We start from the raw sequence: 13,659 nt of genomic DNA on the forward strand, positions 1-13,659 counted from the left end.
GAACGCCGCACTGGTGGGAGGCTGGTGGATGTGGCTCCAGTGTAAGGAGAGGGAAGCAGTATATTGGTGTGGGGAAGCGCCAGGATGGCAAGGAAGTGGGGGTGTGGTAGAGTAGTTAACCTACTGCTTTCTTACACCAGGGCTGGATGACACAAGATGAAAGAGTTCCAACTGGTTCTCAGATACAATGGAAAATCAAGTATGACATGTCTCAGCAGTTAGGTTTCTAGCATTTTGCAGTATGTGAGATGCATCATAGTTTATCACTCTCTTTTTGTCAGAGCCTTGCTGCTGTACTTAGGCTGTGGCATGACTCGGTGTGGGGGTTGGTTTGTTTTTAAATCAGTAATTAACCTGCCTTTCACTTCACTGAGAGGCAGGTTACAGGCCATGAAGGTGCTGCAGTCTCATCTCATTTCATATCAGTAATTTCCTTTCCCTTGGGTTCTCCCATACATGATATTTTGAAGCAGCTGAAAATAATACTTTTAAATGGGTTGGTTGTATTGAGTTGGACATGGAGTTCCTATTACAGTAAGAATATGGGCCCAGATCTTCAGCTGGTGTAAACTGGCATGGCTCCATTGGCTTCTCTTGCCCCTGACTCTCCTTCCCAGCTCCTTTACATTGCTGCAGCGTCACTGGCTACATGGAGATTCTTGTTATATCCTTGGGGCAGCCGGTGTAGGAAGCAATCACTTGAGGCCAGAAAGCAGACAGCTAACCAAAACCTCCATTTTATTTACAGAAACAGAGAGCTCACTCAGCCAGTTGAAACCGGCTGAGCTATCCCTTAATAGTCTAACTCAGTTGCCATAGTAACAAAACCCATGACAACCAAATACACAACAATTCTCCTAGTGTAAGGGGAGAATCCAGGTGGCCACCCCATGGCCTGGTGCCAGATGGAAGGGATATGTCAGAGCATGTCTGAGAGAAAAGGGGCATAGCAAGAGGATCACTGTGCTCCAGTGATCTCTGAGTGCCTGAAAGGGTCGGAGGGATGTTGCAGACAGGCACACCTTAGAACAGCTCTGAGGCCCATTTGCTTGAGTTGAGAAGGGTGGTGGTTGAGGGTGCCAGCCAAAATGAGCAGATCGTTGAAGAGGGCTGTAGGCAAAAGATGATAGAGGCCTAATTTAACTTGCACACATTGAGCACCACACAGTTTTAGGCTTTGAAGAGAAGGTTCAAGCACTTTTACAAGGATATTATTGGCTACCAGAATACTGCAAATCTAGGTCATGAGGGTCTGAAAATCCATTTCCACAAACTTGTCTCTGTTCAGTGAGCCTACCAGGCTACATATTGCTTTCAGAACCTGAATTACTGTAATCGTTATGAATTATTTTCTGGATCTTGAATCAGCAGTGCATGACTTCAAAAATTAGCATCAAGAATTTCTGGATTATAGTCCTCCTTCTTTAGGCAACAGACAGTAGTCATACTTCAATTCAGATCTGACATATTTTGCCTTTGATACTTGTGGAAAAAGTCATGCTTTATTTATTGCCAGAAGCTGTTGCATGTTTATATGTAGCTGTCTCATCTAAGGATATTTTCACCATTGCTATGCATTGGTTTCTAAGAATTTACCACCCTTCAGAAAGCCTAGCTTGTCAGGATTATTTGAAGCTGAAAGAACATTTTTTTAAAATATCCTTTAGTCATATTAGAGTATGACCTTTACTATGCTAGTCTGAAGTGAAGTTGTATAGATATTTAATTCCTTCGAGTTAGAAAGTGATGTTTCATGCTGACCTTGGACATGCTTTCTATTTTTACGCTAAATTGTTCTAAGTGAAGGTGACTTCTTATATAATGCCTTTCACCTTCAAGGGGCTATACAAATATTAACTAACCTAACACACTATAGCAATTCAAAAATGAAATGAGAAATGGAGTATGGCACAGAAAAAAATCTGTACAGCACAAATAAGTAAAGAAAATTATGATATATACACTGATCATTTTGGGTCAAATCTTCAAACTAACCTCTGAGCATGGTTTGTTCTCTCACTCCCACTTTACCATTTATGCATGAAATTGTGCACAGACCTGGTAATCTCATACCTATTTATGCACTGTACATGTGCACTGAGAATCACATTTTCTGGGGGCAGGAGAGGAATTAAGAACCAAACTGCATGCAAGACCAAAAAAGCCATATGCATACAAGGCTTAACTGAAGTCTTTAGGGGCCCTGCAGTCTTTTCACACACACTACCATATATACAACTGAGACATTTGATGTTAATTTTTGTAACTCTCTTTTTGTACCAGGATTAGTAGTAAAATATTGGAATTTTGCCAATGCACTGAATCTTTTAAACTTGCGGCTGGACATTTCATTTCCTCCTAATCTAACTGAGATCCTTGGCGTTACTTTCATATGTGGCAGGATGACAGGACTGGGCCAAAAAGAGTTCATTTAAATCAGCGTACAGTCCTGAATGATCTTTTTTTACTTTGATTATTGGATACCTTCCTGAAAACTGGGTTGCTATATCACCTGATTCAAAAGGAACTTTGTCCCTCAAAAAGTAATAGCAAAAATTTAAGTACATTAGAAGCAGGAAGCCTGCTAAACAACCAGTGGGGCCACTGGATGATCAAGATGCTAAAGGAGCACTCAAGGACGATAAGGTTGTTCCAGACAAATTAAATGAATTCTTTGTATTGGTCTTCACAGCTGAGGATCTGAGGGAGATTCCCAAACCTGAGCCATTCTTTTTAGGTGATAAATCTGAGGTACTGTCTCAGATTGAGGTATCATTAGAGGAGGTTTTGGAACAAATTGATAAACTAAATGGTAATAAGTCACCAGGACTAGATAGCATTCACCCAAGAGTTCTGAAGGAACTCAAATGTGAAATGGCAGAACTACTAACTATAGTCTGTAACCTATCATTTAAATCAGCTTCTGTACCAAATGGCTGGAGGGTAGCTAATGTGACGCCAATTTTAAAAAGGGCTCCAGAGGTGATCCCGGCAATTACAGGCCAGTAAGCCTGACTTCAGTACTGGGCAAACTGGTTGAAACTATAGTAAAGAACAAACTTGTCAGACACATAGATTAACATAATTTGTTGTGGAAGAGTCAACATGTTTTCTGTAAAAGGAAATCATGCCTCACCAATTTGTGAGAATTCTTTGAGGAGGGTCAACAAGCATGTGGACAAAGGGGATCAAGTGGATATAGAGTACTTAGATTTTCAGAAAGCCTTTGACAAGGTCCCTCACCAAAAGCTCTTAAGCAAAGTAAGCTGTTATGGGATAAGAGGGAAGGTCCTCTCATGGATTGGTAACTGGTTAAAAGATAGGAAACAAAGGGTAGGAATAAATGGCCAGTTTTCAGAATGGAGAGAGGTAAATAGTGGTGTGCCTCAGGGGTCTGTACTGGGACCAGTCCTATTCAACATATTCATAAATGATCTGGAAAAAGGGTTAAACAGTGAGGTGGCAACATTTACAGATGATAAAAAATTACTCAAGATAAGTCCCAGGCAGACTTCGAAGAGCTACAAAAGGATCTCAGGGCAACATATAAAATATAGTTGGGATTACATTTTTCCAATGTGCATTACTGTGCATTTATCAACACTGAATTTCATCTGCCATTTTGTTGCCCAGAGATCCTTTTGTAGCTCTTCGCAGTCTGCCTGGGACTATATATATAAATAAAATGATGGGGTCTAAATTAGCTGTTTCCACTCAAGAAAGAGATCTTGGAGTCATTGGGGATAGTTCTCTGAAACCATCCATTCAATGTGCAGAGGCAGTCAAAAAAAGCGAACAATATTGGGAATCATTAAGAAGGGGATAGATAAGACAGAAAATATCATATTGCCTCTATATAAAACCATGGTACACCCACATCTTGAATACTGCATCCAGATGTGGTTGCCCCATCTCATAAAAGATATATGGGATTTGGAAAAGGTACAGAAAAAGGGCAACAAAAATGATTAGGGGTAGGGAACAGCTTCTGTATGAGGAGAAGTTAATAAGACTGGGACTTTTCAGCTTGGAAAAGACATGAGTAAGGGGGGATATGTTTGAAGTCTATAAAATCATGACCTATGTGGAGAAAGTAAATAAGGAAGTGGTATTTACTCCTTCTCATAATACAAGAACTAGGGGTCACCAAATGAAATTAATAGGCAGCAGGTTTAAAACAAACAAATTGACTGCATTTTGTGAAGAAATACTTCCATCTGTGGAACTTCTTACCAGACAATGTTATGAAGGCCAAGACTATAACAGGGTTCAAAATAGAACTAGATACGTTCATGGAGGATAGGTCCATCAATGGCAATTAGCGAGGATGGACAGGGATGGTGTCCTTAGCCTCTGTTTGCCAAAATGGGCGACAGGGGATGGATCACTTGATTACCTGGGGAACCTGGTATTGGCCCCTGCGGGAAGACAGGATACTTGGCTAGATGGACCTTTGATCTGATCCAGTATGGCCATTCTCATGTTCTTAAAATAAATTCAGAAAGTCTTTAATTGTATGACTTTGGTGTGCAAAATGTTTCCTTTTTTAAAACACCTTATTCTTAAACTTAATAATGCATGAGGCTGAGATGACATACAGCCAGGCAACTCCAATGCAAAGCATACAAGCCTTTTAACATAAAAATTAGACATGATCCAGACTAATTTTACTCCAAATATATTTTGCTGAACCTTTTCAGATGCTGAATTCAGGGGACTAGAGAGTGTTGTAAAAATATTAAATATAAATGTCATTAACTTGGGAACTATATCTCTCTCTTATAAACAGAAGAATAAATGGAGTGTGTGAAGGGGAAGGGACAGAGGTTTATATGTAGGAAACAAATACCTTAGAGAAGAACATGCAGTTCTTTTCTCCACATCACGCTGCTCTGAGTGCTGATACTGCATAGGAGATAGCTTCTGTTTAGGTTTGCTTGGCAGAGGGATGTTGGGACCAATGGGTGGTAAGTAGACCTGGGAGAATACATTGGCAACTCTCCAGCCCACATACTGGCAGGAGGTTAAGGTCCTGGAAGATGATGGAGCATTTGCACTTGAACTAATAAAAGGATTTGCTGGACCATTTGCCTCAGCCTGTTGAATGAAAAGGAAAAACAAAATTAAATCTACCACAATAAACTGCTAGAAACAAGGTAATGGCAAAAATGATCTGGGATATAATCTATCTACAGAGAGAATTATAAATAAGGCATGTAGCATTTTTCTGTTTTCCATGGTTCACTTTGATTCAGTGCTTCTCCTTTGAGTCAGTATATGGGGTGAGGTAAGGGAAATAAAAGGTATACTATAGATTATTTGCTTACGTTTATAGAACAAAATGATGAAAATAAGAACTTCTGCTTTTTTTCCCTCTTTGGAAACATTAATAGGCACTTCTTAGCTTTACTTTTTATACCAGTTTAAATCTCACCTTTCTATATCTTTTTTCTTTTTTGCAATTAGAAATCTTTTTTACAGAGCCTTGTGAAGGCATTTTCAATAACCCTCCAATCTTACAAACAGGCATTCTGTAAACTTTTAGGGGCATGGTTTGAAATATGGCCTCAAACTGCATGTGCAGTAGAGGATGAAAACAGGTAGTTTTGTGCACACAAAGTAAAAAGGAATTTGAGTACATGACATACACATGTAAAATATTCATTTCCAATTATTGCTAATTTAGTTTTATATATGCAGATAGAGGCACATGAAAAATATGTGCACTCAGTTTCAGAAACTTTGAATGGGACATTGTGTGTGCCAATATACTGCTGTGCTGATAGATATAACTGTTTTTATTGAATATCTGAAACTATCCCTCAATCCAGAAGGATATTAGCTATACAAGAGATAAATTACAAACTCTGAACAGAGACAGGGTGGGTGAGGTAATATTTTTTATTGGCTCAGCTTGTTTCTCTTGCCAACAGAAGTTGGTTCAATGAAAGATATTACCTCACTCTCCTTGGCTCTCTAATGTTCTGGGACTGACATAGCTACAAAAATACTGCATACAAATTCGACACAGTTTTTGGGAGAGGAATGACTTTTTTTTGTTTGTTCTTAATTTTTTATATTTTAATAGTAACAACCAAAACCCACTAGTATTATGTTTCTGTTCCTGTTGTTTTGTTTTGGTGAGGTCCTTGACTGTTTTTAATTACTTTTCTTCTCTGAGGATGTTTTAATTTAGAGATGCCCATAAGGCATATTTTTCTTCGTCAGAATCTGGTTATAACCATTGAAGTTGTTAGCTTCAAAATGTCACACAATGTTATAATCAGTCACTTTTTTATGTTCATAATATAATTGCTCGTTCTTGAAAGTAAATAGGATGTTGCATCCTGTCTATTCTGTTTTAAAATACCAATGAGAAACTATTTACTGAATGTTATAAATCTTTGTGTAGCCCTTTACCAGTCAGACTTCATTTTATATGCCTCTCAAACCTTGTAATGGTAAACAGATTGACATTGATACAAAAAAAGCTTTCTTCATTCCATCATACTTCTTAGCATTACTGAAGTCTGATTTTTGGGTAACATTTATTAATGTCATTATGTAGGTACATTTAAACAATTAAGAGTTAGTAACTGTACAACTTGTTACTTCATTTTACTTCAGTTCCTAAACCTTTTAATTTTTTTATAGCAGCTTCTGCTAGTGACACAGCCATAACTATCTAGTGACAGCATTTCCATTATAAATCCTGGTTTTGTTTTTATTTTCCTCAAGCATTTCTAACTGAGTTGTAAATATTCATTCTATGCACAGACTCGGCATACAATTTCCCATAAAATTTGCCTGTGTACAAATGTAATTAAAATTGTTTTGGCTGTCTTTAACACAGAAATGGGAAAAATACTATAGCTCTTCATTTTTTGACACTTTATGAACCCTTGTCTCTCCTCAGTAGAAGAACTGTGAACATGGAACAACTACACATGAGCTTGTTTTCCCTAGTGAATAGAGAATGTGTTCACTGTCAGTCACACCTTTTATTTCTTTTGGGTATATGGAAAAAAATAAGTAAGCCTCTGGATTCGAGCCTGTGGCAACAGAGCCACTGTAGATTTTCCCCCATGTTCACAGTGGAACTAATATGCAACCTCTTGCTTTAGGGTCAACATATTACATTAGTCTCTCTGACAGTGATTCACCCTTTCCCTGAAGGTGATTTCTACATGACAAGATAAGTGGTAATCTGCTGTTTTTAAAACTAAAACAAATATTTTTGTTCAAGTAGGTAGTTTTTCCAAGTCCTTACCAAACTCTGTCTCCCCTTCTGAAAGGCCCAGTATAGTTACAACAACCCTCTTCTGGCATAGGAGACCTAGACTTAACTCCCCTTAGAACCTATCAATGCTGCACTTTGTGATGACCAAAGAGAGTTGCTAGAGAGTGATGTAAGCTAATTCAGAACTGTCTGTGGCCATAACCCTCAGCTCCAAGCCAGTTCCTTTGTGCCATTCCTGTGGTGTGAAGGGACTAGAAAGCACCTGGATCTTCTCCCACTGTTAGGGTGTCCACAGTGGCATAGATACTTTCCGTGCCATCCTCCCAGCAGTCCCTAGCAAAGAGGAACCAGGGCGGTTATTGGGTTGGAGGGGGAAATGGGGCATAACTAGAGTACAGCTTTTCTCCATCAAGGTGGATGGCCCTTTGTAGCTACTGAAAGTTGTGGTTAGTCTAGAGCAGCTGTGGGGTTTTCCTAATCTATGCCAAGGATCAAATTGCCCCCAGGTGGCAAGAGGAGTGAGGAGAGAACCCACAAATGCCCTGGCCAAAGTTGCACCAGTAGCTATTAGGCACAGCTAAAGCTGGAGGCCTCTGACTTTTTAGGAGGAAACTTTAAATGACTGACATCTGTTTCAGTAAATAGCACTTTCTATCCTTGAACTACAGCACAAAATGAGGGTGTAAGGCAATGAATCCATGAGGCTGGCTCTCTCAGTCTGGAAAGTTATTTATATTTTGTTCTTTCTGTGCCCATTACTATAATATAATTCAGCAGCAAAAAATATATAGAAGACCAGCTTTTATAAACGGGAACTATGCAAAATATTAATGGGTCATAAATGGCAAGAATGAAGTCAGCTGTATATATGAGGAGTCAGAGAGAAAGTGGAGGAAAAAAACCTTTCAATATTTCAGTTTTTCTAGCAGATGGTAGAAAGTACTTAGAAATGATGACTCTTCCTAGATGTTCCAGCATATGCTGTAGAATTGCCCATACAGTAAAGCCTTGCTCATTGCAAATCTCCCAGGAACTATCACAATCAAAGTACATCAATTAACATTTGCTTATTATGCTAGTGTGTGTATGTGGCAATTTTCTATTTTCCTCTCATACATTAGGGTCACAATTTAGTCTGGATTATTGATTTGCCAAATGAAGGCCTCAGAGTTTAGGGCTCTGTTTCTGCTTCTCTGTAAATATCTGCATTTATTATTTTTGGACTGTGAGTAACAATGCACATGTTTGAGTCTTGTTAGCAAATGCATGTCCATAGCATGATACCAATTTCACTGGCGTGAAACTGGGATCTTATGAGAGGTTGGAGACATCTGGTGTGACAGGATCCCTGGGGTGCAGCCTGGAACTGTGGCACAGCTGTGCCCTTAATTCTCTAGCCTGGGCTTATCTCTCACAAAGCCTCCAGGTGCTGTTATCACTCAGCACAACTGCATGTGGAGCCCCACACCCAGCTAGGTTCCATGAATGCTCCCAGAGCCACTCATGAATCACATAGAGAAAGGCACCAGCCAAATCCCCCCACCTCCCAGCACTGTACCTCAGGAATATATTGTCTTGCACTGCTCAAGACTAGCAGTGCAAATTTAATTGGTTCGCTACTTCATCAATGGAAAGTGGACATAGGACTAGCCTTTGTAAACCAGAGCAGATTTACCAGGCACTTCAGGCAAACTCGCTGGTGAAGATAAACAGTAAAACAAGTTTATTGATTACAAAAGATAGATTATAAGTGATAGGCAAACAGTCAGTGTGGTTACCAAAAGAAAATATAAGCACACAGTCTAAATTCTCAACCCTATTAGACTGGGCAACTTCTAGATCAGAGGTGGGCAAAATATAGCCCACGGGCCACCTCCAGCCTGTGGGAACCTCCTGCCCAGCCCCTGAGCTCCTGCCCCGGGAGCCTAGCACCCAGCTCCTCCCCTGCTGTTCCCCCTCCCATGAAGCCTCAGCTCACTCCACCGCCAGCGCAATGCTCTGGGCAGTGGGGCTGTGAGCTCCTGGGACAGTGCAGCTGCAGAGCTGGGGCCTGACCCAGTGCTCTGTGTTGCGCGGTGGCGTGGCTGGCTCCAGTCATAATGTAGAGACATACTGAACTCCATGATAATACTAGTGTTTTTTCCACTGACTGCGCGTGGGAATCAAACTGGGAGACAAAGGATTCCCGCCATATGCAAAAACTATTTAAAGCAGAGGAGTGACATCATCATGTTTCATTTTTCATTGACTCCCCACCCAAGAGAGGACTGCTGGAAACACCTGAGAACAAAAAGACTGGACTGGGGAGAAGTGCTGAGCCCAGGCTAAAGGGTTGTCTGTGAAAGATATATCTAGACTTTTAAGCTGAAAGCAAATGCAGCTTGCCTTCAAGACTCTCTGCAGTCTGCCTAAAACAACATTTAAGGTGAGAATTTGCTACTTATAACCAGTTTCTTTAGTATATTAAGCTTAGATTGCATATTTGTTTTATTTGCTAGTTAATCTGCTTTGATCTGTTTGCTATTCCTTATAATCACTTAACATCTATCTTTGTAGTTAATAAACTTTCATTTGTTTTATCTAAAACCAGTGTGTCTGGAAATCATAACTAAGGGCAAAAAGCTTTGTATATTCCTCTCCACATTGAGAGAGAGGGCGAATTTCTTGAGCTTATGCTGTACAGTTCGGAGTGCAGTTCAAGATGGTATAATTTTGGGTTTACACTCCAGAGTGGGGGTGCACTTGAGTAACTGGGCTGTTCCTTAGCTGAGCCTTCCCATGCAGAGCTGATCTCAGCATCTGTGTCTATAGTTGCAGCTGGATGTGTCTCTACATGTATGTGTACTGGTAAAGTGCAGTCTGAAGCCTGGGGAAGGGCTTGATATGCTGCATAACAGTACAGTGTTAAGGGAACCCAGGCTGATGTGCTGGGTGGGCTCAGTGGTACCCCAGTTCCAGGTGGCACCCCAAAGGGGGGAAGAACCTGTCACAACAGGTTTCACCCTTGAAACCTGGGCCAGTCTCCTCTATTGGAGTCTTCAGTCTTCTGAGTGTCCTTGTTACTTGTAGCAAAGGAGTGGGGTAGGAGAAAAGGCAAAGCATGGGGCCACGGTGTTCTGTGTTATACCCTTAGTCCATATGCTTGGAGAACACAAGTCCAGGCATGTCTGGTGGGCATTGCTGAGTCCCCAGGCAAGGTTGAGCAATGCCCCTGGTGTGGTCTTATGCAGCTGAGTCACTGAATTGTAGCTCTCTTGCTGGACAGTGGCTGCTGATGGTTGTTTGATACCTGCCCAGGCATTGGTTACTTTCCTTGCTGTTGTCTTTGTGGAGCTATTATCTGGTTGAGTCCCCAACGTACAGCATGTTTTACTGACAACCATACAACACAATCTCATAACTTCCCATGCACTAATTATATACATATTTAGATAAAACAGTGACTTTCAGCAGATCATAACCTTCCCCCTGATACCTTACATGGCATGCTTTATATGCAAGGTCACAATTATATATAAATAAGGAATATGGGAGTTACAGTGCACTCCCCCCGAGATATAGTGTGTCAAACTGGTGTACCCAGATCTGAAACCAAGTGTGCACCCTACGGGGATGTGAATTTTCAAAATATTTTCAAAAAGTGCTAAATCAGCCACTTCCACTAGTAATAACAGGCAACTCAGACATTGGTGGGTTGCACCTGCCAGAAGGGGATAATAGGAGTGTGCCTGTGGAAACTTATCCACCAGATCATTTTCAAAAGGAGTCTCTGTATCCCAAAGGGCTAGTGCAGCCCCAGCAGTGTGCACCCAAAACTGCACCTCAGAGTGACTACAGCAGGTGACTGCTTCACACCAGCTGCCTTACTGTGATCAGCCATGTTAGTCACAGTGTGTGTGTGTGTGTGTGTGTGTGTGTGTGCACTCACTGCAAGCCAGTGGGTGGCAGTTTATTTGTTTGGTATTAGCATTAGCAGTGCTACAGGCTAAGAGGGGGGAAAATTGCAGGAGCTGCTTATTGAACTATTTAAGCATTTTACTGGCCACAGCCTGGTGCTATGCCTACTTGTGAGAGTCAGGGCCATCACTGTTTGAGGAACACCACTGGGATCAGTTATGGTACAGTCACGGGGATAGTTAAATGGTGACAGATCATCTCAGCAAGAAATAAGGATGACTATACAAATCCCCACCATATTCCCCCACATCTGCATAGCATGGCATACACTTCCTCTTGTGAGAAAGCAGGATTCCTTCTGCACTGCCATCCCTCAGTCTGTCCTGCATGGAACTGTTGGTGAAAACAAAGGCACAAAGGGAATCACATCACATTGGCCAAAAACTGCATCAAGCACAACACCTTGTCTGTATATGCTGGAGTGCTTCCATCCATTGTTGTTAATACTTACAGAAGGAATAGTAAAATCTACAGCTGGAGTATGAACCCTGGCATTTGTCATATTGAGGACACTGTCCATGTCTCTGATATGACAAGTCAGGGTAAGCTACACTTTGAGAAGTGAGATGCTTGAGGGAGTGGATTTGCCTCACTGCAATGGACAGAATGATTTTGTAGCTGCCATGGACTTCCTTGTACCATCCCTCTGAGACACTTGCCTTTGTATTCTTCCTTGATCCTTAACCGCTCTGGGTATACTTTCTATGGTGAGTCCCTCAACTGGAGTGAGGACTACTGCCCAGGATGCGTGATTACACTGCTGTCATGCAAAGCTCTCCCCAGGCATTGCTTCCTTTTGCATCCACTATATCACAGTCCCTGCACTAAATAATGTGAGTGAGCTCTGCCTGGCATAACTACACTCTCTCTGCACTCCAGAGCATCTGTGTAGAAGGTGCTGTGTGCATCTAATTGTTTTGAGAGTTTGGATAGCATCCCAGGGTCACTGTTCCCTATGCCACTATTTTGAGAGACTACTCATGTGAATAAGTACTCATCAGCGTGAGTAAGTGTTGCACAAACCTAGCCCCAAGAAAGGAAGGGTAGATGACAGCACTTGAAAAGAGCACCACTGTTGTTCTCTTAAGAACTAATAGGAATAAACCATCAGAGAGAGGTTTTTTCCTCCCACAGTTCTCTAGCAGCCTAGAGCACTATAGTACTACTCAGTAAACTCTTTAGGCTGCTGTTTCTGATAGAAGAAATCAGAAATATCAGCTACAAAAGAGAAAGGGGGGAAATGGTATAAAATGGAATACCAGAGTTATCTGAAAAAAGTCTTCTGACACATTAATCAAAGTAACACTGAAATGTTACATTATCATAGCTTAATATCTGAAAAATCTAATTACTTGGGGTAACATAATTTCATGCCTGTCTCTCCTAGCTCTAAAAATTATACAGAGCAGGTATCAGCCTTTTGAACATGGTTGTGGTGGAGAGACCATTGAAAAGTTGTTTTATGCTGAGATGTCTGGTAAAGATGTATACTTCAGCATGCTAAGAGGCAAGAATCCATTTAGCTATTGAGCACACCCATGCTGAGTGGAAGTTCAGGACCACTCAGGAAGTGCATTCAGTGCACAAAGTTAAGCAGTTGTGTGTTCAGTTCTTTCACCTTTCATGAACTTGTGAACTTGCTTTTGTCTCTACAACCAACTTCATTACTTTGCCAGCTTGAACAGGGTACTGTTTCAAGCAAAGAAAACACTCTCACCATTGCACCTAAAGGCAGCTACTGTGTACGTAGGCATTTGGGCCCAGATCACCTCTCCTGAATTCTATGAGCATCCCTCCACAAAGATCCTCCCACTGTAACAAAGTATCCTATGGTTGGGGGAGGTGAGGTTGCAGCATTTGCTCTTTCGTGGAAAAGGCTGTGGACCCCACTCCCACACCTGGGTATATTCAGGTGATCAGGGCCATCCACAAAAAGACACTGTGTCTCTGCACTATCTCTGGACCCAGTAGTCCATTTGGCTTCCTGGCATGCTTTCTCCCTTTGAATCATGCTGCCAGGGAGCCCCTTGGGGCACAGGGAGAATAGTTATCAATGGTTCACAATCGAGCTGGAAGGGCATCTCACGTGAGATCCCTCAGGGTTCTGTCCTCAGTCCAGTTCTATTCAATATATTCATAAATGATTTGGATAATAGCAGAGAGAGCAAACTTATAAATCATGCAGATGATACTGAGCTGGGAGGGGTCGCAAGCACTTTGGAGGACAGGGTTAGAATTCAAAATGATCTTGACAAACTGGAGAAATGTTCTGAATTAAACAGGATGAAATTCAATAAGGACAAATGCAAAGTACTACACTTAGGAAGGAATAATCAGCTGCATGGATACAACTGGGAAATGACTGCCTGGGAAGGAGTACTGCAACAAAGGATCCTGGGGTTATAGTGGATCACAAGCTATGGAGCAATAATATAACACTGTTGAAAAAAGAAAAAAAAAAG

The 13,659-nt window shown here is 41.2% G+C and overlaps 1 protein-coding gene across 8 annotated transcripts in view; it reads right to left on the minus strand.

The window, feature by feature from the left end:
- TMEM232 (transmembrane protein 232) overlaps nucleotides 1–13,659 on the minus strand; it is a 133,805-nt gene that overhangs the window by 37,412 nt on the left and 82,734 nt on the right. For all 8 annotated transcript variants that reach the window (XM_045020178.1, XM_045020182.1, XM_045020177.1 and 5 more), the window contains one exon: nucleotides 4,850–5,097. In XM_045020178.1, the coding sequence (XP_044876113.1) occupies nucleotides 4,850–5,097 (248 nt within the window). The remainder of the gene's footprint in view (nucleotides 1–4,849; nucleotides 5,098–13,659) is intronic.

This window comes from Mauremys mutica, chromosome 6 (genome assembly GCF_020497125.1).
Source record: "Mauremys mutica isolate MM-2020 ecotype Southern chromosome 6, ASM2049712v1, whole genome shotgun sequence".
NCBI classification, from domain to species: domain Eukaryota; kingdom Metazoa; phylum Chordata; order Testudines; family Geoemydidae; genus Mauremys; species Mauremys mutica.